This window comes from Neovison vison, chromosome 10 (genome assembly GCF_020171115.1).
Source record: "Neovison vison isolate M4711 chromosome 10, ASM_NN_V1, whole genome shotgun sequence".
NCBI lineage: Eukaryota > Metazoa > Chordata > Mammalia > Carnivora > Mustelidae > Neogale > Neogale vison.
The window spans coordinates 34,534,692-34,561,617 of record NC_058100.1 but is presented as its reverse complement, the minus strand read 5'-3'; the positions used below and the strand labels follow the sequence as shown (position 1 = coordinate 34,561,617).

At 40.2% G+C, this 26,926-nt stretch overlaps 1 protein-coding gene across 2 annotated transcripts; it reads left to right on the top strand.

Moving 5' to 3' along the window:
* The first annotated feature begins 1,862 nt into the window (after window positions 1–1,862).
* VAMP4 (vesicle associated membrane protein 4) lies at window positions 1,863–26,359 on the top strand. 2 transcript variants are annotated; one of them, XM_044266972.1, is made up of 8 exons: window positions 1,863–1,996; window positions 4,715–4,834; window positions 9,345–9,391; window positions 12,507–12,557; window positions 19,162–19,262; window positions 20,738–20,817; window positions 23,379–23,430; window positions 25,664–26,359. In XM_044266972.1, exons 2-8 carry the CDS (start codon window positions 4,769–4,771, stop codon window positions 25,690–25,692), a joined length of 426 nt encoding a protein of 141 aa, XP_044122907.1. In that variant the 5' UTR covers window positions 1,863–1,996; window positions 4,715–4,768; the 3' UTR covers window positions 25,693–26,359. The 2 variants fall into 2 exon arrangements, with proteins under 2 accessions (XP_044122907.1, XP_044122906.1); XM_044266971.1 differs by lacking the exon at window positions 1,863–1,996 and adding an exon at window positions 2,330–2,496.
* Window positions 26,360–26,926: the final 567 nt, after the last annotated feature.

The following is a 26,926-nucleotide window of genomic DNA, read 5'->3' as shown; positions in this document are numbered from 1 at the left end:
GACTCAGAATGGCAGTCGAATTGCAAAGGAATCCAAAGGAACAGAGCAGGGGAAAGGAGGTCGCTTGTAGAACTGCTGCTTGAGAGGAATTTAGAGGCCACGATGCTAGCCATGACTGGCTACAAGCCAGTCTCCCCGCCCTGCAGGCCTGTCCCAGGGCTCATACCCTTCTCACATTCTGTCAGTGGCGTCCAAGTGGACTTCGTGGTCCAGGCCATGAAAACACTTCATGCGTAGGGTGTAAAAGTGTTCAAAGGGAATCTCTCCTTGGTGTCCAGGGAGTGGCTCAGGCAGTGCTGGAAATAATTTCCGACGGGAGGTCTTTGCAAATAACTTTGTTTTCCACATTTGAGAAGTTAAGAAATGGATGGCCTCCCGTGTCTTAGAAGAATGGAAGGCAGGCGTGACATTCCGGGATAATGTACCATTTTATTAGAGGGCATCGGCACTCTCTCAAAGCTGTACTGACCTGAGAAATAATGCTCTGGCTGACCCTGGATTCCTAAGATGGGGTAATCATAAGTATTGTTTAGTTTGTGTGTACTTGCGCTTTGACAGGAATGTCCTTACATTTCCATTCCTAGCCTTGCAGGATGGACACACACAGGGATATACACACGTCACTGAGGCGAGACCATGTTGATTAAAAATTTACAGGCACCTGGGTGGCTCGGTGGGTAAAGTATCTGCCTTCCACTCAGGTCATGCTCTCAGGGTCCGGGGATGGAGCCCCGCATCGGGCTCTCTGCCAAGTGGAGAGACTGCCTACCCCTCTCTCTCTGCCTACTTGTGATCTAGCTCTCTCTGTCAAATAAGTAAATAAATAAAATCTTTTCAAAAAACTTTATGAAGTGGGGCACCTGGGTGGCTCAGTGGGTTAAAGCTTCTGACTTTAGCTCAGGTCATGATCCCAGGGTCCTGGGATCCAGCCCCGAATCGGGCTCTCTGCTCAACGGGGAGCCTGCTTCCTCCTCTCTCTCTGCCTGCCTCTCTGCCTACTTGTGATCTCTGTCTCTCAAATAAAAAAATAAAATCTCAAAAAAAAAAATTTACAAAGTTACGTATGATGGAGGGAATTGAGCGAGCCTGCCTCTGGGTGTTACGTTTGATTCCCAGGATTCTCTTTGTGCAATAGTTTCTTGTGTCCGTGTGGTCATCTGTAGGTGCGCCGGTTTCCTGATAATGAGTGGACTGCATATCTACCTTTATGGGGGAAAGCAAAGGGCCCGGCTGCGGTGTGTGTGGGAGGAATGGACAAGTGGAACACGAGAAAGGAAAACCAATCTGGAGTCGTTCTGGATTGCTGCGTCCAGACTTCGGTATCCTGTTTGAACCTCCAGGCCCGGCGGGGTTGGCGGTGAAAGAGCGCGGGAGTGGGTGACTTCCCAGCAGAAACCTGAAGGCTCGGGTGTCTGGACCTAGTCATTTCAGGTTAAAATAAGGATACAGGGGGAAGAACACCGAGTCCTCGTCCCAAATCTGTCCAAAACAGCTGTGCAACGTCAAGTCAGCCTCCCCTCCGGACCAGACGTTCCGAGCGCCTGGAGTGAGGAGTCGGGGTTAGCAACCCCCAGTCTCTCCCTGCTGGTCCGGCTGCACCGATAAACCAGGGTCACTCGTCGTCCGAAAAGGCCCCATCCGACCCGCAGCTGTGCTGCAGCTGCGAACCACCCTCCTCGTTTCCTACTCGGCCTCTTCAGCCCCGGGGCCTGGGCTGCGCGCGGAGCACCGAGCTTCCCGCTCCTCCCCCGAGCGCCCCGACGCGCCGCTCGCTCGACTCCCTCGACCATCTCCGCGGCCTGGGCCCGCCCCCTCCGCCTGGCGCCAGGCCGCGGAGCGCCGATCGGCTCGATGAGCGGGGGCGCTGCTGCGGCGGAGCGGCCGAAGCGGGTCCGCGCCCACTGTCTCCCCCTCCCCGCTTTCTTCCTGCGCCTCCCGCTCCGCCCCCCGCGCTGCCCGCCCGGGAGAGCGGCCCGGAGCGCCCCGGGAGACTCAGGTACTGGCGCCGGCCGTGCCGACGGGAGGGGCTGCTGTGAGGAGGAAGGAAACGGAGACGACGCCCCTGGTCCGCCGCCTCCCAACGTCCGCCTGGAGCTGCGGGACCGGCCTGGGGGTCGGGGGGGCGGGTCGGGGAGCGACCCCCGGCTGGGGAAAGGCTGGATCCGGGCCGGGAGCCGTGGGGAGCCACCGGGACTGGGTGTCCGGAGAGGGGGCGGTTGAGGGCAGGGAGAGAGGCGATTGAAGGGGGAGAGGGGAGGGGACAGCGGGGGGCGTGGGGCGGGCTGGAGGCGAGGGGGAGGTAGCCGGGATGGAGAGTGGTCCCTGGGGCGGAAGGGACCAGAGTTAGGAACAGATGCCGGGGACGTGGCCTGGTGCGACAGATGCGGGCGGGGCGGGGGGGCACCGAGCTCCTTGCTGGAGGCGATGGGTTCGTCTCTTTCCGTGAAGTCCCGGGAGAAGGAGCGCCGGCCCCGCTGCGTTGACGGCGACCCGAAGGTGAGGGGACCCTTCCGTGGACAGTTTTGGTGAACAACCTCTCCAGGCCGTGTCCGCCCGAGTCACCTCACCAGCCAGACGGGCGATGGAGAGGGAAGAGGATCGGAAGTGGGAGTGGAGGCCGGGAAAAGGGAAAGCTCTGCCCGGATTCGAGCTTTTTGTGAAGCGAAATATTTGGGGGGTTTAGTTTTCTCTGTGAAGCACAAAAGGAAGCCAACATTATTAAACAATAGGTTACAAGTGTATTACATGTGAGCACTTAGCGAACTTACTGGCTCTTCAAAAGATACACACGAAATTGTAAACGTATGATGATGACATAGGAAGCATATGGTGATGTGACGTTTTTTAAATGAATTATGTATATTGCTGTTCAACACTGTTGAAATACATCATGAACGCTCTCTTATCTGTATACCTACCCACACACAAATCCCCGAATTCATGTGTATTTTTTGCAGGAGAAATTTTAGGTAGAAATATATGCCTCAGTTCTGAGCATTCTTTATTTTTTTTCTAGTTGTTTGGCACAAATCATACTTTCCCTGTGGTTCATCGAGCATAGTTAATCTTGCTTGACACCTTGCTGATGTCTTTTCTGTTTGTCAGACACTGGTTTCTTGCCTTCATGAGGCTGATCCTGGAATACAGGACCTGATGATGGGGTTTGCTCATCATTAAACTTGTAGCTTTACTGTGTATCTCGTAAAGCTATGAGTCTGCCTGGTTTTTGCCATAGGATATTAAAGCAACCCCTTTGTTGGGTTTAAAATATAAATAGTAACATGTGGGTATAATTAAAAGAAAAGCCCAGATTTTTCATTTGCTTCCTTTGTCATCTGTTTTTTTTTTTTCTGCGTGCTATAACATTTTTGCATGAATGAATTATTCTTAAATCAAAGTATGAGGAATAAAATGGGCCAGATGTACATGACAGAAATATTGTGTAAGGAACTCTAGAGTTGTTACTTACGTAGCAAGAATTCGGTTTTTGTTACAAATGGCTAAGTCTCTGTTTTGGAAGCATTTCTTGTCAGGGAAAACTATCAATTTATTTTGATAGGCCAACTTAAAATATTGTTTTTATTTAGTTTATGAAACTGGACTCTGGGCTTGTATATAATATTAGCCAGCAAACTGTTGCCTAATTATACTTAAAGATCTTAAGAGTTGTTTCTTCTTGGGAAAAAGGGAAGAGGGCTGCTGGGTTGTTACAGCAACGTGGTCTTTCTAAAACAGAACAGGTTCTGTTAATAAATGTTAAAACTGATCATGCATAGCCATTGATTAATTTGATCCCATGTTTCTGCTATTTTAATCAGTAGAGTGTTCGTTACTTTTCGTTATGAGTCCTTAGTTCTTAGTTTCTTAGTGCCTACTTTGAAGGAGTATCCTAAAGACTAAAAGAAAATACATGTAAATCACTGAGCACAGTGTCTACCACATACTAAAAGATACGGTACCTCAGCTAGTCTCATTTTTCATCTATCTTCTAATCCAAGATACTGAAAACTCAAATTTGCATGTCAGCTTTTTTTCAAAATTTAGTAAACTGCATACTCAAACATTTTCCTGGAAAATCACAATGCATATTAACATGTAAAAAGCTGTGAGACTTTCTCTAGCAATAAAATAAAAACAAAAACAAAAAACCTGGCTCTGTTTAACCCACTACTTACTAAACTTAATCCCTTTTCTTGGAGCCTAGTGCTGTGCTTTAAAATATGATGTTATAACTTACAGAATATTTTTGCATGTATTACCTGATTTGACCATCCCAACTCCATGCAGAAGCCTAGAAATCACTATTTTACAGATGAAGAAACTGAATTATTTAATCAGCTAACTGAAAATGTGAAAACTGGGAGTGTTCTGCTTTCTTCTAATTCCAGGTTAAAATCTTAAAGCATTTAATGTCTCATTTTCTCCTAATTTACCCCTCTCCTAACCAATCTGCTCTTGAATTTTATAAAAACCTGCACTAATTTTCCCCACATGTTCTCTTTAAGAAGCTACATCCACTTCCTCATAGTTATATCTATTTTTTATGTATTGGAGCCTTGCATGGAGGACAGGATCACCTGGAATGAACCAAATGGAAAGGCAGTAAAGTCCAAAAAACAAAGGAGGCTCTTTTGTGCAAGGCCTTGAACACTAGTGAAGTGATTTAGCTTCTACCCCAAAGTCTCAGTCAGATGAAATTTATTTTCTTTTCAAGGTGGTGAATACTTATTCTGTTGGGAAACAGAAGAGTGCTTCTTGAGTAAAAAGTATGCCTCCCAAGTTCAAGCGCCACCTAAATGATGATGATGTCACTGGTTCTGTGAAAAGTGAAAGGGTGAGTTTAGAATCTTAATTTTTCAAACAGATTCAAAATACATTTTCATTCCTTTGGTAAATAATTTGTTTTAGAAAAATCTAAATATTCTAATTCTGTTTCTTCTTCATAGTAAATATTTTAAAGCGTATGTTACTTAGATTGGTGACTCAGTTGAATTCTGCTCCATTATTGGTAAAACTATACTCACAGCTTCTTTCTAGTCTTTCAAAGTGAATTTTATACAAATACACAACATCTTATTCTGGAACCAAATATGATAGGAATTCAGAGTTAGATTTTTAAAGGTAGTTAAGTGCATATTATATAACAGCCTTTTTGGACTTTGGAGCAGCACCTCCAAGTATATTAGTATTTCTCAGAGAAATGTCTGATTACTGGGGACCTGGGTGGCCAAGTTGGTTAAATGTCTGACTCTTAGTTTCAGCTGAGGTCATGATCTCAGGGTTGTGAGATCGAGCCCTAAGTTGGGCTCGGCTGCTGGGCATGGAGCCTGCTTAAGATTCTGTTTCCTTCTCCCTCGTTAAAATAAAAAGGAGAAAAGAAGTGTCTGGTTACTCTAAGTATATAAGTAAGCATATAAATAAATTAGCTAACATCAGTTCAGGTCAGGTTTTCCTCCAAATAAGCTTTGGAGGAAACTTACAAAACCTCTTGGTTTTCAGAACTTTCAGATTATTGGAACTACAGATAAAGAATATTATAGTTCTATAATTGTCTCAGAGTCCAGAGTAGTTTTTATATAATACTCAATTTATTCAATTTCTATTTTATTCCAGAACAATCTTTTTTTTTTTTCCTTAAGATTTTATTTATTTATTTTAGAGAAAGAGAGCATGCAGGCAGGGAGAGAGGCAGAGAGAGAAGCAGGCTGACACCGAGTGGAGAGCCCATTGTGGGCTCAGTCCCAGGTCCCTGGGATCACAACCTGTGCCGAAGGCTGACACTTAACCAGACGGAGCCGCCCTCACGGCCCTATCCCAGAACATTCTATGCAGATATGTGTAAATCTAGAAGTGATGCAGAATTTTGAAAGACAACATTTGATAGCAATGTTGTAGATAGATTACTTTTAGAATAAGTCCTCAAATATTTATTGAGGAAAGGAATTAGTGTTTTTCTTTTTTATTTAGCAACCTGAAGCCCTCACTCACTTCCTATCTCATTACTGCTCCTTCATTCACTGATGCATTAATTGACCACCTCCTATTGTGCTAAAATCTGGAGGGCACAGTCTCTGCCCATATAGAGTTTATAGTCTACTTAATTTCATTTTACGCTTTCCTTTTTTTTTTTTTTTCAAAGATTTTATTTATTTATTTGACAGAGAGATCACAAGTAGGCAGAGAGGCAGGCAGAGATAGAGAGGAGGAAGCAGGCTCCCCGCTGAGCAGAGAGCCCGATGCGGGACTCGATCCCAGGATCCTGAGATCATGACCTGAGCCGAAGGCAGCGGCTTAACCCACTGAGCCACCCAGGCGCCCTACGCTTTCCTTTTTTGTACAATTCTGAATCTCACTCACTTTTTCCAACAGCTTATGATTTAAAAGATCTTTTAGTACAATATGGGAAACATTTGTCTTTTCCTTTTCTAACTCTCTCTAGTTTGTTTTTTACTTGAAGGGGGTAGAATCCACCAATAGACAATAGACTATTTGCTAGGAAGCTTTTTAAAATAAGCTTTATGTATATACTTAAAATTATAATCAAATCTTTAAAAAAAAGCAGTGTTATGAATTTTTACATACCGATTTTTGCATGAACGTTTTCATTTCTTGTGTGAATACCTAGGACTGGAATTGCTGACTTAGTTATTATGTCTAATCTTTAGAAGAATTGCCAAATTGTTTTCCAAAGTGGTTGCACAATTTTTACATTGCAGTCAGCAGTGTATGTGGATTCCACTTTCTCCCCACTTCTCCTACCTGCCAGTTTCTCCTCATCACTGATTTCTCTTCATCAGTTTGCTTTTGTCCTAAAATTCATCTTTGTATTAATATTGCTAACCTAACATTCTTTCATTAGAATTTGCTGATTTTTTTTCACCCCTTTTTTTCATCCTTTATTTGACATTCGTTTTAGGTGATTTTTTTTGTAAACGGATATTGGCTGAAATTTTTGGACTCTAATCATGTAGTTTTTACTTCTAATAGAAGTGTTCAAACATTGATGTTTGTTATGATAACTAATATACTTGGGATTTTTCTTCCTTAGCCAGTCCCTCTGCTGGCCGTGAATGCCCTTCCCCCTCATCTTTGGTTGGCCCTTTGCTATCGTTTGGATCGCAGCTTAAATTTCACATCTTCAGAGTGATTTTCCATGAAAACCTAATCTCGTTTAGTCACCCTGTCACTTCCTATCCTGTCACTGTTTCAGTTCTTGGCGTAGCATTTGTCACCATCAGATTTTTTTCTATGAGAGTTCAGACGTTAGCTATCTTGTTCAAAGCTGGTCCTTGCCTAGAACAGTGCCTAGCACATAGACAGTGTGCAAACATGTTTATTAAATGAATATTAATACATTCTGTTTTCATTTCCTCACTTTCTGTGATATGTTATATATTATACATAGATATAGTTGATTATATTTCATATGTTTTCCCTCTTTTCCCTGACTACTTTGGCAGATTGTTTTTTCTCATCTCCCCAGCCCCAGTATCACTAGTTAAAAAATGTCCTTCCTTTCTCCTTCTCTCTTTTTTATTGTTAACTTCATATTTCATGTTTCGGTCATGTTTCGGGGCGTCTGGGTGGCTCAGTCATTAAGTGTCTGCCTTTGGCTCAAGTCAGATCCCAGGGTCCTGGATCGGGCAGCACCCTGGGCTCCCTGCTCAGCTCTGCCCCTTCCCGCACTCACGAACGTGCTCTCTCTAGCTTGCTCTCTGTTTCTCTCAAATAAATAAATAAAAATCTTAAAAAACATAACAAAATAGTTATGTTTAAATCTGTGTTCTCTCTCAACATACCAAAAACAATGCCCCCTCCATTATTTACTTTCTCATTCTAGCCAGCTTCCCGCCTCCCCTGCTCCTGTCCCAGTGAGGCGTGCCTCTCACTTTTACTTCTGCACTTCACCCTTCCACTCCCAGTTCTCGGTTTTATTAGAACAATTTTGGGCTCTTTTAAAGTTTTTCCTTATACTTTTTCTTTTTCAGTAGCTGTAAGATACAGTGCACATTCCTATTATCATTTATTCAGATTTGACCATACATTTTATTAGATTATCAGTTGTATCAATCTCTGTCTTAGAATGTTTTTTTCTGATATAATTGGGTGTTTTGACTGGTGAAATTCCTTGAGTAATTTTCTCAGGAAAGGCACATTGGTGTGTTTGTTTCCTATTGCTCTTGTAACAAATTATCACAAACTTAAAACAACACAGATTTACCATCTTGTAGTTCTGGTGACCAGAAGTCCGAAGTGGATCTTCCTGGGCTAAAACCCAGACTCTGGCAGGATGTGTTCCTTCTGGAGGCTCTAGGAGAGAATTCCTTGCCTTTCCCAGGTTCTAGAAGCCGTCTGGAGTATTTGGCTCATGCTCCTTATACTGTCTTTAAACTCAGCAGTATAAGATCTTTTAAGTCCTCCCCTTCCCCCTGCTCTTTCTCTCCCTGTCTTCTCTCTCTGTCCTTTTTCTCTTTCTCTCGGGCACTTCTGCCTTCCTCTTTTAAGAACTTTTGTGATTGTGTTGGGTCCACATGAATAATCCCTATTGATCTCCCCATCTCAAGATTTTTAACTTAATCACATCTGTGGAGTCCTTTTAGCATGCAAGGAAACAGTTTTACAGGTTTCAAGGATTAGGATGGGGCTATCTTGGGGAGTTATTATTCTGCCTACAAGTTATATACCGTCTAAGTTCTTATATTCTGAAAAGGTCCGGCTGTTGCGAGAGGGTGTGATCATCTTCATCTTGAGGAAAATAGTTCCATCTTATAAAAGAAAGGTATAAAGTTCTTGTTGTTTGGCAGTTCTGATACGTCCGGAGGGTTATCTGTGCGCTGTGAAGGTAGTAGAGGGACTGTGCCAGCCATTAAACCCTTGTCTCCCGGTTCTGAACCTGTCTTCTGTACTCCTCTCTGATGCCGGAATTGGCTTTGCAACTACATTTCTCCTCTGCCCTCTGGCTCCCTATTAGGTTCTGCCTGTAGAGAGACTGGAAAGCAAGAGAGAGGAGGGCAAGGAACTTAACTTCTTCCTGATTGCCTCCAGTTCCTTATTCCCACCCTGGCTTCAGCGACCTTTCTGCCTTGTAGTCAATCATAGGATCTCGCTGTTAGAAGCATTTTTGTTGGACGGTTGGCTTATTTGGTTCTGTCTTTTAGCTTTCAGTAAAGCACAGGTAAATCACTCTTCCCTCTGATTGGAGCCTTGGAGTTAAGAAATTTCACCAGGAGAGAACTTTCATTCCTCCTCCCTGACAGTTTGTAAGCCTTCTGAATCCAAAAACTCAAGTCTTTGTCTTTTTCTTTTTTCTTTCTTTTTTTTTTTTTTTTTTTTTTTTTTGACAGAGAAATCTTCTGGAAGATGATTCGGATGAAGAAGAAGACTTTTTTCTGTAAGTTTTCTTGTTTGTTTAACAGCTTTATTGGGGTATAACTAACATCTGCTAAAATGCATAAAGAGTATATCAGTTTTGATACATGTACTGTACACCTGTAAAATCATCACCAAAATCAAGTAATAAACATAACCATCACCTCAGAAGTTTCCTTATACCACCTGGGAATCTGTCACTCCCCTAATCTTAAGGCAACCACTGATCTGCTTCCTTCCTATCACTATAGTTTATATTTTCTAGAATTTGTGAAATAAATGTTATCATGCAGTAGGCCTTTTTTTTTTTTTGGTACTGGCTTCATTCACTTCGGTAATTATTTTGAGATTCATCCATGCTGTCACACATACCAGTGGTTCCTTTTTATTTCTGAGATGTATTCCCTTATATGAATGTACTACAACTCATTCATCCATTCACTTATCGATAGACGTTTGGAGTGTTTATAGTTCTTGCTTTCATGAGTAAAGCTACTGTAAACAACTACATACAAGTTTTGTGTCAACTTAGGCTTTCATTTCTCTTGGGAAAATACTTAGGAGTTAGTTGAATGGCTAGCGTATTTTTATGGCTGGCTATTTTCCAAAGTGGTGTACCATTTTATATTCCCACCAGCACTGTACAAGAGTTCTAGTTGCTCTAAATCCTCATCAATAGTATATGTGGTCAGTGTTTTAATTTTAGCCATTCTTACAGGTATGTAGCAGTATCTTACTATAGTTTTAATTTGGATTTCCCTAATGACAAATCATGTTGGACATCTTTTTTTGTGTGTATTTTGTGTGTATTTTTTTTTTGTTGTTTGTATCTTCTTTGATAAAGTACATGTTAAAATCTTTTGCCCAATTCTAAATGTGTCTTCTTATTCAGTTGTTTATGTATTTAAGATAAGGCTCTTTGTCAGGTAACGTTTTACAGATAAGTACTTTCAGTCTGTAGCTTAATCTTTCCCTCCTCATAGCAGTATCTTTTGAAGATCAAACTGTTGACTTTGAGGAAATCAATTTATTACATTTTTTTCTTGTTTTTACTTATTTAAAAATATATGTAAAACCCAAGTTCAATAAGATTCTTTCCTATATTTTCTTCTAGGAGTTTTATAGTTTTGGCTTTTACATTGAGGTCTATAATCTATTTGAAGTAAATTTTTATATATGGTTGAGGTAACGGTGAATAGTGAATTTTTTTTTCTTTTTTGGCATTTGGCTATCCACTTGTTCCCCCACCACCTGAGGAAAAGATTATCTTTTTCGCATTGAATTGCCGTGATACTATGTCAGTTAATGATGTGATCAGTTCTTCACAGTTACGATTAGAAAGGGCTGTGTCTGTACAGACCTAGATTTTGTATTTGCAGAGTCAGGAAGGCGGGATATTGTGGGAGTTTTCTCTGGAGATTGATGTAGACTGTGCCTTAGGAGAAACATTTACCTCTCTCTGTTAAAATGTTGCAGAATTTTTGCAGAGGCTCCCCCCTCCCCAAATAAAAACATTTTATAAAAAGTCATTGACAGCTGTGGAGCAGTGAGCAAAAGGAGCCTGCAGGACAGGAAGCAGATCCATGAACAGGAAATTGTATCGCTTTGACAAGGTCAGAGGAAGTGGGAAGATAATTTCCTACATGTGACAAGATTTCCAAAGAGTCACAAACCTAATTGCACGGTGCCAGTTATGGTGAAAAGCCTTAGAACTAGAGCAATAGCTGCCTGTCAGAACGGAACTTAGGGTCGAACAGAAGGGCAGAAGGTTAAATCATTGATTCCCTCCTTGGAAGCTGGATACCCTTGTGAGAAACACTCAGTCTTCAGGCCGGACCGCTGCAAGTCCGCTCCCGAAGAACGTGCGTCTTTCAGAGTACCTGACAGCCAGCGGGCACACTTGCTCAGAAGGTAGCTTCCATACCCTGTGCTGCTGTGTGGGTGTTGAAAGGAAGACGAAACAAATACGTTTTTTTAAAAATTAATCAACACCCAAGTTTATAGCAGCATTATTCACGATAGTCAAAAAATGGAACCTAACTGTCCATCAGCAGGTGATGGATAGACAGAGGGTATATCGCCGCAGTAGACTACTCCTTGGCCTTTATTACTCGGTCTCAGAAAGGAAGGAAATTCTCACACATGTTACAACATGGATGAACCTCAAAGACGTTATGCTGAGTGGAAGAAGCTGGTCATGAAAGGCTAAATTTTTACATGATTCCACTCACGTGAAATAGGTAGAGTAGACGAATTCACGGAGACACAGAGGTAGAATGGAGGTTGCGGGGCTAGGACGAGGAGGAATGGGGAGTTAGTGTTTAATTGATACAGATACTTTTTTTTTCTTTTCTAATTTTTTTTTTTTTAAGTAAGCGCTACACCCACCATGGGGCTCAAATTCACACCCTGAGAGCAGGAGTGACATGCTCTACCGGCTGAGCCGGGCACCAGATCTACGTCTTAAAATTTTTGTGGTTTATACCTTATTCTCTATCTCATAGAAATAATAATTACTTAAAACATCCAAGTCTTATTTCCAGAATATTAAAATGGTTGAAATGATACAACACTTGACTGAGAACTGATTTGAGAAATGTTGGTATTTTCATAGACTCTTGGATTTCCCTTTAGCTTTGTTGATAAATTTAAAATGAGGGATGAGAAGAAAAATACTAGTGTTTTGAATGGATTTCTCTTTATATCTGTTCCTGATAATCAGCATTTTATGATAACCTAATTTGAAGGTGAATTTGCTTTTAGTGTTCTATAATTGACCATAAAGTTATTCATAGTCACTGGCACTGGAGCTGTTAGGATGTTTCAGAGGTTAGTGATTAGAACAACCCGTGTATACACAAAGGTTATATAAATCCTAGTTTCTCTGAAAATTTTAACATTCAGAAGAATTAGATTAGTTGTTGCCAGTACCAAATACCAGGAAGGTACAGATGCGATTAAATATCATTCAGTTGCAGCAATACCAGTAAGATGTGGTTTCTTATCATAAGTGACTGATCCATGTTTAGAGTGGAGCTTGATTTTGTGTGTGTGTGTGTGTGTGTGTGTGTGTGTTTTCTCTATATATATTTTCTAATGCTCTCATTTTAAATATGTACTTGGTATTTTGTTTTCAGAAGGGGACCATCTGGACCAAGATTTGGACCTAGAAATGATAAAATTAAGCAGTAAGTTTCTGAGATACTCATTGGCTTAAGTGATTATCCTATTTCTGTGTGGACCGAAGGTTGGCAGTCTGCAGCCTGTGAGCCAAACCTGGTTGCTGCCTATTTTTGTGAATAACGTTTTATTGGAACATAGCCTTGCTTGTTTGTTTGAAAGCAAACTATAGTGGCAGATTTGAGTAGTTGTGACAGAACCTTACGGCCCACAAAATCTGAATATCTATTATCTATCTGGCCCTTTACAGAAAAGATTTGCTGAGCCCTAATATAGACTAACTATAACTACTGGATTGTAAAAACCCAATAATTCTTTTTATTTTTGCAAAATTACCTCTGAATAATGGATAACGAAATCCAATTTCTGTGTTGGTTTTCCTAACTTGACTATTTTCTGTCAAATACATTTATTTAGCATAATCTCAATGTCCTTTTTGGTTTTAAATCTATTGCTTGATTCCCATTTTCAAAATTAATAGAAGTAGTGTAATAGATTATTTTTTCAAAGCACAATATTTTTTATATTCTTTCAGAATTTTTTCATATCTGCTTCTTATCCTAATTCCAATGTTGATCTAAGATTTATAGATAGCTAAGTAGTTTTCAGTGCAAAGTTTTTTCTTTGTATGTTGGTGGTGGTAGGTTGGTGGGTAATGCTATCGTAAATGTACCTGATGTTAGAGGGAACAGTGAAATAGCCCTGGAAACTGACTGAGTTTTGAGGACTAGGCACGGACAATAAACTAAATGGCCTGGATTCGGATCCGAGGAGGGATAGTCCCTGCTGTCGTTCAGGATATGGCTGGCGCCCAGTGGGAAGGGTGCTGTAACAGGGAATCAAGCTATTGGTCAGATACTCGGGCTTTAGTCAGGTAGCTGTTGGTGTGGGAAAAAAAAGTCCACACTTGATCTAATCCTAGCTAATGGATTCTGTAATACAGAACCAAGGTTCCAGAAAACTGATTTGACTGCTAGACAGGATATTTTCATTTTCTTTTGCTATGTAACAGATTGCCCTGAACTTAGCAGCCTAAAACAGCACACATTATCACCTCACATTTTCCATGGGTCTAGGAGTTCGGTCACTGCTTAGGTGGGCCCTCTGCACGGGGTCTCACAAGCCAGAAATCAAGGTGTTGCTAGGGCTTGGATCTCACTCAAAGCTCCTCACCAAGTTCAGGTAGTTGTTGCCAGAATTAGTCTTCTTGCAGAAGTAGAAGTCGTGGTACTTGCTTCTTCAAGGCCAGCAGAAGAAGGTCCCGCTGCTCCAAGGCTCTGATCTGGCCAGTAAAGATACAATGAGCTACTTATATTCAGGCAGTTCATTATGTATGTAGAGTAACCAGACTCTCTGGGGTCTTGTCCTACACACCAAAAATGATCACTCCAAAACAAAAGGGGCTGCGCGGCTGTGATGGGAGTTGTAGGATGCCCTGTGACAAAGGAGCCAGTTCGGCCCTGTAGCTCGGTGCTTTGTGGTCCACACATAGGGCCTGCGGAAGAAGCTTCTGTACATCATCAGAACCTGGGAGGAGGTAGGAAATAGTCTTGTGACAGTTTTCTAGGGAAATGAGTGGGAGATGGCCTAATAGGCCATTCATCTTGTGTTCTGAGAGGATTGTGAAGCATTCGGGGCCATGGGGATGCCATGGCAGAGCTGTTCCTCTGCACTGAGGCAGAGTGACTTCGTACCCACCGACGTAGTTCATGTACCTAAACTGCCCGGCGAAGAGGATTCCACTGATGACACACTTGGTTTTTGTCCTGTCAGTGTGCTTCGTTCCTGTCTGATCTCCTCCTGCAGAGTGAGCCTAGGACCGAGTGTGGCTTATGAGTCTTTTGAAAATGGTTTTCCAGATGAACCCAAACCACTCCTGGGCATCGAAACAAAGTGTCTGTGTTAGCACTGCCGAGCACATACACACATGAGTGTTTATGTACAAACTAAGGAGCACAATATCTTTGGTGATCACAAAATTTTAGAACAGTAGGGATTATTGAGTAAAGTCTAACGGTTTTCACTCTAGAGCCAAAGGTTTGCCAGACTGAGAAGGTGATCAGTCTCCAGAACATACATATTCAGCCTCGTGGGCCCAAACTCATGAATGCGGATTTCATCAGGGCATGACTCAGTGTGTGCGCCCTAAATGGCCTAAGATGGCCGAGCACAGCCTGCCACACAGCTTGCCCCTGGACGAATACTTGGTATTAGTTGAGTAACCAAAATTGTTAGCACCGGTGAGCTTCTTAAATTGCGCTGTCACTACTTAGTTTGTGACATTTAATACAGGGTATGTCCTGCTGCGGGGTCAGCAACATTGTGGCTTTATTTCAGCCTGATTGGCATGTTGACACCAGATTATTCCCACAAAAGTACTCAACATCACTTTTTATGGAAGAATTTTTGGTGAAGGATTTAAAATATTCACATGCCTATATAAAATGTATGATTCTCTTTGGAACGTTTTCTTTGCTTTTCAGTTAAATTATAGCTTTATAAATGCACTTCTAGTGAATTATAGGCATCCTCTGTTGGGGTAGGGAATTTCCTAACTATAGTTTTGGTCCAGTCAGTTTAACTTTATAAAAAAGGTCCCCAAGGAACGTTCCATGATGCAACAGAAATATATATATATATAGTTGCAAAAATGCCACATAACTTTAAAACCTTCTTTAGTCAACAATACCTTCAGGGACGCCTGGGTGGCGCAGTTGGTTGGACGACTGCCTCCGGCTCAGGGCGTGATCCTGGAGTCCCGGGATCGAGTCCCACATCAGGCTCCCAGCTCCATGGGGAGTCTGCTTCGCTCTCTGACCTTCTCCTCGCTCATGCTCTCTCTCACTGTCTCTCTCAAATAAATAAATAAAATCTTTAAAAACAAAACAAAAAAAAAAAAAAACAATACCTTTAAAAGCCACAAGATGGGGGTGTTAACTATGAAAATAAATTTTTTTTTCTTTAGAGTATTTTTTGCAGAGCATAATTTTTCCTTTCCTGATAGAAGATCATTGACATTAAGCACATGCTAAGTGTTAGGTGTTGGTGCTAAGTGTTTAAAAAACATTGTTAAATCTAATTCTCACAAGTTAGAGATGATCATTTTCATCGAAAGGTGAGAAAGTATGACTCAAGGAGGCTTGCCATGGACACTACTACCCCATGCAGTTTCCCTGTTGATAACTGGAATAGAGGCATTTCAGGAATGCAGTGCTGTCAGGCCCTAAGGATGATTTAAATCAACATGGGAATATCTTGTCCTTTCTGTATATCTTTATCTTTTCCTGGGTATGTTCTCTCTTGTGCCCTTCTACCATATGACTCTCCTTTAACCGGAAATGATATAATTGTCTACACCCTCCTTTACAGACTTGTTTTTCCTTTGAGTTCTTTATTGTCTGTTCTGGTTTATAGCATCATCTCCTGACACTCAGTTGCTCAAATTACAAATCTCTCTACCCTCTTCCTGCTTCTACCCTTTTCCTGCTTTTACCCTTTCTTGCCCCAACTTCTTCACTAGGGTTCAGTTCATCACCTGGCCCCTAAAATATCCCCTCCTCTTATATATGATCCCTTAGCCTAGAACTTCCCCACTGTCAGCCTCCTTTGTCACTCTGCCCAGTTCACACTTACCCCTTAAATCTCAGTGCCAGGACCTTGCTGCCATCTCTGGCTAGTCCAGGCCGCACAGCTGATGCTACAGTCTCCTTCCATTACGCGCTGCGCGGCGGTAGAATCATGGGTCCTGGTTTTCCCCGGGAGACTCTGATCTTCCTGAAGATCGGACTTAAACCCTTCACATTGGAGTCCTCAATAAATAGTATAATAATAACTCCTCAGTAAATGTTTCTTTGAATGAATGAATGCCTATTTCTACCAGGCATATTTCACATGACCTAGGAAATAAAAGGATGAGTGGGACAGTCTCTGCTTTTAAGGCATTTAAAGTGTAATAAGGATAAGATCAGTATAAAATACAAGTGGAGATCAGTATTGTAACTGCTATGAAAATGGGTAATATCATGGGAGATATGTTCCCATTTGTTTTTAAAGAATTATCCTTTATATTAAAATAAGTAGATAATTTTTTTATAGAAGTTACATTCTGGGCATGAGAACATCTTGAAAAACAGAAACACAATTACGAGATTTTCCATTCAATATAGGTTTTACAATAGAGGGCTTAAGAGTGTTATACCAGCAGACAGTAATATGTGAAAGAGAAAGTAGCAATTAGTTAGTTAATCCTTAGCAGAAAAAATAAAATGTTGGTTGATTTTTCTTAGTGAGAGATTTATTACATGTGTGCCATGTTGTTGAGGTAATACTCTTAGGTTTCTGATAATCTAGTAAAAATTAATCTGGAATTCTGTGGGTTCTGTCCCAGTTAATCTGCCCTTATCCATGAGGTCTTTTGCTTATGGGGATTCTAGGACCATAGTTACTTCAGTTTTTTTTGTTTTAAAATGTATAGGGCATCAGTATCCAAATAGCCATGATCTGATCACATGGAGGGGTGTGGTCTGTGTTGCCCACACCCACCCCGGTACTGCCTTAACTGTAGGCTCTTGTCATCTCTTGCAAATGACAAAAAGTAACCACCTTGGGAATTCCAAGGCTGGTCCTCGATGAACAATAGATGTATCTCTGTTACAGTTCTCAGAGTTCAGTGGAGGCCTCTACGTTCCCTGCCTTTTATCTTTCTCAAGTAACTGGGTATGCTTTGCAGGACTTAAACCCAAATATTTGGCTTATTCAACAAATGTCTATCAAACAGGTGCTCTGCCCCAGGCACTGTTGCTGATTTGGGGGCTGTGAAAGTGAACAAAGTGGACAAGGCTTCAGTGTTCATCAGGCTTAGCTTCTAGTGGGGGAAAGGCAGGAAACAGGTACGTACTTTCACTTAGTGTTAGATGCATTCATTAGAGAAGTGGGACAGAGAGACAGGCCGTGTCGCAGCTGTCAAGGTTCATTCAGTGCACGCATTCCACATTTGAACGTGATCTCCGTAAGAGCCGGGGTTGTCTGCTCTGATCGTTCCTGTCGTAAAACAACACATAGTGGGTTCTCATTGATTACTGAACACATGAATTGCTTAAGTGTTTGTGCCGTTATTCTTATATAGGATGAACATTTTTAGCTCTTTGTTTAGGTGATTAGAAATTGCAACAAGCCATCTTAGGGATTTAGAGGCTTTTCAGATCTTTTTGGGCAGAAAAGAGAGTTCTGTGTGTTGTAGCTTGGTTGTACTTCAGTCCGATGTCCTTCTGTAGGATCTGTATGGGCAACACAATTCTGGGGAGCTGTGATGAGCCCTGAAGTCCATGTTGGATAATCAGAGGGTTCACATAGTACTTTTCACTTAAGAAGGGGCTGTCATCAAACATAGTCATTGCTACTTGAATCTGCCACTGCTCTGGACCTGCCTGTGTCTAAACGGATCTTCATTTTGATTTTAAAGCAAACTTTGAAGATACAGGTCTCCAAAGGGAGGAGGTAAAACTCATAAAATTATGCATCCATACCTCACCCCTGACTCACTGGGGAATAGAGGGCACAGACAAGGTGTATATTGTGAGGTTTTATCTAAAACTTGTAGGTGGTAATTGATGCAATTCTCTTTCCCCAATTAGAAACAATTGCATATCCTTATATATGTGTGTGTTTTTGTAAAGTATATTTTATATAGTTGCTAGCCTGCAATCCAGTACATTTTAAATATTATTTGAGTAGTAAGAACCATGAGTTCACTTTATTTCTCCTTTTAAATATTTCACTGGCATGGCCATTTTATGAGGTAATTTAAAATAATTTTTGTCTAAGAGAACAGAGGAAAACTAAATACTAAATTATTAAACATTTCCGTGTTTGTGTACTCAAGGTTAAGTCCTGAGTGAGAGAAGGCAGCTAAGAACCAATTAGATGAATGAATGAATGAAGATTAAGTCTTTAGTAAACCATCTGAAATTCGGTTAGAACAGGTCCTCATCACCTAACATAAAGGAGGAAATTATATGTTCTTTCTGAAAAACAGCAAAAAATGTTTCCTCTCTCCTCCCTCTTGGGTGCTTCAGAACCTTCCCGGCTGTGCCCGTCCTAAACCTGTTTAAGAGAAAACTGATGAGCAGAGAAGAGTTAACACCTGAACCCTCAGCGTACATTTCCAGCCTGGAAAGCGAGGACTGTCCTAAGCTAATCGCACACCAGGGCGAGCCCCTTTGTTAGCCGTAGTGTGTAAACTGCGGCCGAAGTAGGTTATAGCTGCCTCTGTGGGACGGCTCGGTAGCCTGAGGAAAAGAAGATGAAAGTGATTACTTAGAGTTAAGCCGTTTGACTAAGATCTGCAGTAACTGAACACTGGGGATTTGTAGGGACAGGACTAACCTATCTTCAAGTTAAATACGACTTTCACTTATGGTATCTTTAATTTCTTGAGTACTCAAGGCCACAAATGGAAGGGCCTTGCTACCCAGCCTTCACTTAAACATTTTACAGTTGAGTGTTTTTCTGAAAACTTGCTATTTTCTACCATGGAATTTTTCTGATGAACGTTTCAAAAATTATAAAATGCTCAAAAGACAAAATAATTTTTAAATCTTTCTTTTAAACTAGTGTTCAGAATCAGGTGGATGAAGTTATTGATGTCATGCAAGAAAATATTACAAAGGTAATTGAAAGAGGGGAGAGACTAGATGAACTACAGGACAAATCAGGTACAAATACTTCGTATATTTCTTGATATTATTAATCTGTGTTGTGATAGTTGATTTCTCCTTCCATTTCTCTAGCCAGAGTTTAGGAGTCGCGCTTTAGGAAAATGATAGTTGGTTCTTAAGTTTGTGATTTTAGTATTTTAACTTTAGCTCCCTTTACTTGAATCACCTTAGTGCATTAATTGTTGGGTTGAGAATGGAAAATTTTTAAATTTATTGTTGAACAGTTAGAGTAGAAATTTTTTTTTGCCTTATTATGTTCATGAGCACTGTATTTCTTATGATCTCAAGAAGGAAAAGTCTGATCACTTCTTCTCAACACTTATGTCAGACTTAATCTGATATTTTTATCTTGGGCTTTTTCTGATAACTTAGTAACATTTCTTTACTGACCAATGTTAGTCTGCGTACTTTTCACAGTTACTGGCACATGTTCGCTTCTCAAATATTGTTTCAGTGATGAAGGACTAAATACCTCACTCATCCTTGAAAGACTTACCGAATCACAAAACTTATTTAACCACTTTTAAAATTCATTGTTTTACTTCAGGCCGTTTCACAGTTTATTTATCCTGTTAAATTGTCCTGTTAAATGTTTGAGTTGTTCAGATCTTTTTCGCTATGAAACAGGTTTGTAGTGGGCATGCTTGCACATGTCTCCTTCTATGCGTGTATGAAAGTTTTCTCGAGGTTATGTAACTAGGAATACATGGCTGTTTATTTATTTATTTTTAAAGATTTTATTTATTTGTTTATTTATTTGTCAGAGCGAGCGAGCTAGCGTACAAGCAGGCAGAGAGGCAGGCAGAGAGAGAGAGAAGCAGGCTCCCCACCAAGCAAGGAGCCCGATGCGGCACTCATCCCAGGACCCTGGGATCATGACCTGAGCCGAAGGCAGAGGCCTAACCCACTGAGCCACCTGGGTGCCCCTAAATTGCTGTTTAGTAGGGGACAGATATTTTCAGCCTCACTAGATACTGTCAGATTATTCGAAGTCCTCAGATCTCTGCCCGCTTTTATCCTTACTAGCTGTATGTGAGAGTTTCTACTGTTCCACATCCTCAATACAACTGATACTGTCCCAGCAAAAATAAATAAATTTCATTATTTTACTTCAAAATCAGTCACTTTTTATATCTTCTAAGAATCTGACCTTTTCTACATGCCAATTTTTTTCATAGGTGTGTCAAGTATTTTAAGTTGTAAAGAGTATTTTCTTACCAGAATTCAAAAGTTTATGTGAGAGCATTGAGACCCTGGGAAAAATAACCTACAGTCATTTTTTGCTTCCATGCCCCCCGCCCCAGTACAGATGCCAGAGTTTGTGGGTGGAGGAAAGGGAGGATGTTGTTTTCATGCTTAAAAGGGACTACATTTCCAGGAGTAGAAATTAATATTTTCTTGTCTTTGTGTGACTAGATAAAAGAATCCTGTTATGTCGTTTAATCCTTCTCTCCATCCTCTATGTGATATAGAAAGCTTATCGGATAACGCAACTGCTTTTAGCAACAGATCCAAACAACTTCGAAGGCAAATGTGGTGGCGTGGATGCAAAGTAAGTCAGAACACTGGGTAAGTTGCCCAGCGTCTCAGGGGGTCTTCAAAGGCTAGAGGCTGGATCTGAAGCTCTGTGAGGAAGGGGCTCCCATTGCCTTGTTTATAATAGCTGCCGAACTTGGGGCGTGCTGGGACTCAGCAAATATTTGTTGAATTAATAATTTTGAGGACACGAATAACTAAAGGCATCAAGCAGTCCCACCTTTTATTAATAATTTAGCTACTTAAACTCCTACTACTTTGTAAGAAATACAAATTTTTCATGTTATTATTAGTACCTTTTTGGAGCAACTTAAAGTGTTACAGAGATACTAAAAAGATGGAATGGAAGCTAGAGAAAAATACAGTTTTCTGTTGGAAGGGAAAAAAATAAAACCAGTTCATATGTCAGAATCCATTATGACAAATGAAGCTTTAAGAAAGTTTCACTGTCCTTTATTATTCCGGAGAAATAAGAGAAATATTTAACTAGGAAAAACATGAGAATCAATATATACATTAATATATTTTTGCAAAAACATTTTATAGAAATGAATTTGCCTCTTAAATACGTCTAAGCATTAAACAGCAAATGTTTTGTCTATGGCCATACCACCCTGAACGCGCCCAATCTCGTCTGATCTCGGAAGCTAAGCAGGGTTGGGCTTGGTTAGTACTTGAATGGGAAACAGCAAATGTCTTAAGATTTTTATTGTGAATTTCGTGTCACTTGAGCAATTTTTTTTCCTCCCAATTTTTGAGTTTGTTGAAAACCTTAGACATAAACTCATTGTTTTTAATCTCTCATTTTCAAGCTTAGTGATAACTTTATTAACTTTATATTGCCTCATGCTAAGGATTTCTTCCGAGAATTTCCTTGGATTTACTTGTTTTTGTCTGTTGACCTGTTGAATCAGCTTACTTTCAGAAGTAGAACGGAGGGAAGAATCAGGTTTCATTGTTCCCCTTGTCAGGAATTTTAATTTTGGCTTAAATTTTTATTCTTTAAAAAATAAATGTCCCCTAAGTTTTCCATTTTTATAGATGTTCTGTACTCTGTAGTCTGATTTAGAAGACCAAAGGGTCCATGAGCCTCTCACTTCCTTTCCCCGTACACACACGTGACCCATTCATGTAGTCACAAAAAGAAGACCATAATGTGCATTTGCCTCGCTTTTCTTAGCCATATCTAAATCAGAGGAACAGTATGCTTTTTTTTTAAACAGTGTGTTTTTAAGGAGAAAAATTGAATTATATTTTTAAATTACATTTGAATTATATTTCTGAATAGTCCTTATGTCACTGCCATTTTCTGGGTTGACTTAGATGAGTTAGGAAAGGAGAAGGACAGGGATATAAGGACAGAAATCAGATCAGAGGTTGCCAGTGGCTAAGAGTAGGGAGGTGGATACTGGCTAGAACAGGTCATGAGGGAACTTTTTGGGAGTGATGGAAATGCCTTATGTTTGACTAATGGTGGTGTTTGACGTCTATACATTTGTCAAACCCACCAAAATGAACTTTAAAAGCGTGGATTTTACTCTAGATAAGGTATATTTCAATAAACCTGACTTTAAAGTAAGTGAACAAAATTATCCAATAGGTGAGGTGGGAGAATTTCAACATTGTTTTGTTATCATAAATAATTTTAATAGGCACCTGGTGTCCAAATTGCAAAGCTTCCATGTGTTTTCTTAGGCACTTTGTTCTGGTCATAAATGTGATGCCACTAAAATGTTACCAGTAGCTCTAGTTTAGAAGCATTAAAGCTGCTCCTGGTTGCTGTTTCTGATGCTCATGTGTTTATAGTAGTGGGTATCTTTTTTTTTAATTAATGAGCTGTCTTCAATCAGTTGTGAAATGTTTGATAAAATCAGACTTGCATTTGATTTCATCAGGAAAACCAAACCAATTTATAGTTTATGCGTTTTAGGATTAAATGAGGAATGCAACAATTTTACAGAGAGCTGCGAGCTGAAAATACTAAGCAGCTAAGTACTCTCTGAAGGTTTCTCCTCTCAACTGTGAAACGGGCCAAGAGTGCTCGTACGCAAGTGAGTTATTAAATCAGGTTATTAAATGAGGACAAAAATGCCAAGAAAGAGAGTAAGGGGCACAAAAACTAATAGAATTCTCATATACTTTGAGACGCAGTGCTATTAAAAAATGCCGCGTTATGTGGAGAGAATGAGTCACATTAGATGCCTGTGTCACTCCTCGTATCCCGACGCTTGTGAACAGAGTTGCTCCAATTTCATACTTTGCTTGGCCTCATATTAGAAATAAGCATGAGAAATCGTAGACCCAGTGTTCAAGCCAATGAAAGCTTTGATTCTTACTGTTTACTGAGCAGTACAGCCTTGAATATAAAATCCAGGCAAAAACTCCTGAATCTGGGAACTCTGATTATTTATAAAAAGATGCAAATAAGTCAGCAAGTTCACATGAGAAGAAATCGGACAAGCTTTCAAGGGATAAGCCTATTCATTGATGAGTTAGTATAATAAAGAACAAATATTTTTGACTTTATTAGCAAGTCAAACATTAATACCTATCTTAATGCCTTTTTGTGTCTTGTAGATAAAAGCCATCATGGCTTTGGTTGCTGTTATCCTTTTGCTAGTGATTATCAGTAAGTATTTACTGTATTAGTAATTGGGGGCAGTATCATTTGTTTTAGAGTACATTCTAATTTCTCTTATTTTCAGTTGACCTAGTTTGATTATGTCAGGACTGAGTAAAGACTTTTGACTCAGATCAGGACCTCTTAACCTACTACGGTCTGTGGATCTCTGAAAATGTCCTTAAATTGTATGAAAAATTGTACTGTGAATATGGATATGCAGATTTTTATGGGGAGAGTCTGTGTCTTTTACCGAATTCTCAGAGAATTTTGCCTACTCCCCCAGCACACACACCCACAAATACAGGGCTGAGCTCTTTGTTCTAGGCCAAAGGTGGCGACTGTTACATCCGTCTTCTATTAACTTAAGGTATGGAAGTTTTTAATTTCATAATACTGTGTTTGGAGGACAAGTCCAAATAGATTTTTTCTATATGATGGTTTTTTGTGTTGTTTTGGTTTGGTTTTAGATTTGAATTGATTTCAGTCATTAAAACTTAACTCTTGTCTTCTTTTTCCCCCACAATATTATTAAACTTAGATCATTTTTATTACCTCCTTTCCTCCAAGGCCTCTTTACCTGTGCTTATAGGGATTTTATGAAGATTAATATAAAGTGTCTCAAAATAACCATTTGAAAAACTCCATGTTGATACTTCTTTCTTTTTTAAAGATTTTATTTATTTGACAGAGCACAAGCAGGGGAAGCAGGAGAGGGAGAAGCAGGCTTCCTGCTGAGCAGGAAACCCAGTGCGGGGCTCCATCCCAGACTTCTGGGATCATGACCTGAGCCGAAGGCAGACACTTAACCGACTGAGCCTGAGACTCCTTTTAAACAGGAAAAGTTTGTTCGTGGATTCTGTGTTTGTGGCTTCACCTAAAACACTGATGTGTAAGTCAGAAATCAGTCCTGGAGGTCCTTCCCCGATTGCAGGCAGCTGTGTTCAGAGCACTGAAAAATCAGCCTCCTGCAGTGTATGTTCCCAGCTGATGTCTAAGCAGGCCGTGCTCTGCCTTTCTGTTTCGGCTCTCATAAACATGTCTAAGTCTATTTAGTGCCCCATTTCTCACATTTTTGTGCATTTTGGTGTATGAGTTCTCTGTTGAAAGTGGTCCCCAAGCTCGTGTTAAAGTGATGGCTAGCATTGCTAAGCTCAAGAAGGCAGCAGTGGCCCTTCCAGAAAACACCCGTGTTCGATAAGCTTCATTTGGGCACAAGTTATAGTGCTGTTGGCCAGAAGTTCAATGTTCATGAATCAACAACATATATAAAGGTTATCTTTGAACAAAAACACAAGGTTATATATGGACTGGTTGACAAAAATGTAACCAGAGGCTTGCAGGAATTTAACCCTGTATTTTCTGTAGGAACGAGGGTTTATTATTCACTAATTGAGTATTTGTGGTGACTTTATAACTACTATACATACCTAGAATCAATCATATATTTATGGTAGATAATTTGGAAAATGTGGAATAAAGCATAAAGAAAAATAAAATTCAGCTGTAATCTACCATACAGAGATAGCCACTGTTAATATAAGTATCATGTATACATCAAGTTTTTTCCTATTAAGATATTAAGCATGTTTTTCAAAAACTAATACACTTTAATATTATTTAATAACCTGTGAAAATGTGTTTAAAATCTTTAACATTTTAAAAATATTATAGCAACTGTATGCTGTGGTAATACCATAATTTGTTTGATCAAAATGCCAATTTAGTGGCCCCTGGCTGGCTCAGCCGGTAGATCATGTGACTCTTGGTCTTGGGGCTGCAACCCATGTTGGGTGTGGAAATCATTTAAAATCTTTAAAGAAAAAAATGCTAATGTTAGACATTTAGTTTGTTTTATGATATTTTTGCTTTTCATTCCCATTTGTTATCTTTCATCTCAGATAAAAGTTCCTTCCTGGGGCTCCTGGGTGGCTCAGTCAGTTAAGTGTCTGACTCTTGATTTCAGCTCAGGTCATGATCTCAGAGTTGTGAGATGGAGCCTTGCATTGGGCTCCGAGCTCAGTGCTCAGCAGGGGGTCTGCTTGAGATTCTCCCTCTTCCCCTGCCTGCCTGCCTGCCTGCCCCATGTACACACATTGTCTCTCTCTAAAACGAATAAATAAAAAGCTCCTTCCTCATTACCTATTTCCAAAAGTAGACTGCTACATTTAGGAAGACTGTTTTTAATGTACCATCTGAATCTGATTTTGACGTGTTCCTTTTTCACTTTTTTCTCTTGCAGTTCTTACAGTCTTGAAATACCGTGCTTGATTTGGTGACAAAGATCTTCATTACACAAAATCTGGGACAATAATAAAAGATTGCTGCATAATTTAAATGAAACTTATGTATATAACTTTCAAAACTTCTTTTTCAAGAAACTAAGAGGCAAGTATCACTTCAAATTGGAGCATTGAGAATGTCCAGTTTTCTTCTTCCCTTCGAACAAAATGTGTTTTTAAAAATTATGTTTAAGGCAGAAATAACCAGCCTCTCTTTTGCCGTATTCCAAGGATCTAATTTGAAACTAGATACTTGCCAGTTCATTATTTGTACATGGAATTAAACAGTGATCATAGTATTTCATACTGTTACTCTAAGGACTTGCATGATTGCATTGACATGGGGTCAGACTGGGAGTCCAGAAGCCTGTGTAGAGTACAAAACATGCACAGCCATTCCATCAATATTTGCAAGATTCTTCTCACATTACGGTTGCTTTGCAAGCAATTTCCACATGTTTATGGGTGTAACAAAAGCTAAATGTAAATGTTGCTGCCTTCAGCTATAACTAAAACATTCCAGTAAACCTATTTTTGACTGTAAAAGGGAATGTGTAGTAATTTTTTGGCATATGGATTATGGAAATGGAAAACTTAAATACAAAAAGCGTAGTATGGCACCACAAAACTGGAGATAATAAAATTATTGGAGAACATCATTGGAGTGTTTGAAAGTGAACAGCATGGTCCGGTCTGTTTCCAGTTAGCCTCCAATAAGGAGGAACCACACCTAATGTGAGTAAATGAAATCCACAGGTAACTTATTCTCTAATCTTATTTTGATAGCTTCCCTCTTTAACTTCAACTAGTCCCTCTGCCAGAAGTGCTCAAAGTAGCAAAATCATCTGCTTAGAATTTGCTACTTTTGCATTTCCTAATCATCCCCCCGAGAGATGCATGTTGTATCGTCAAATGTCAAATTAGCCAATAGTGATGCCTCTAGAAAGTCAGGAGGTAATCATCTATCATCAGTAACCAAATAGCTAGTGTCACCATTAATTTAAATTTGTTTTTACAGCAATAAAATGTAATGTTAACGTTAAAATGTGCCAGCCTCCTTGTGTTGTTTAAACAAATCAAAGTGAAAAGACATAGTCCTCAAATGTGTTCGAGGAGGAGGCTTTAAAATAAAATTGGAGGTCCTGCAGGAACTTGTGCCCATGGTATGGTGACTATATATCCGTATGTAACTAAATTTGAAATGCGGTTAATAGAAGACACAG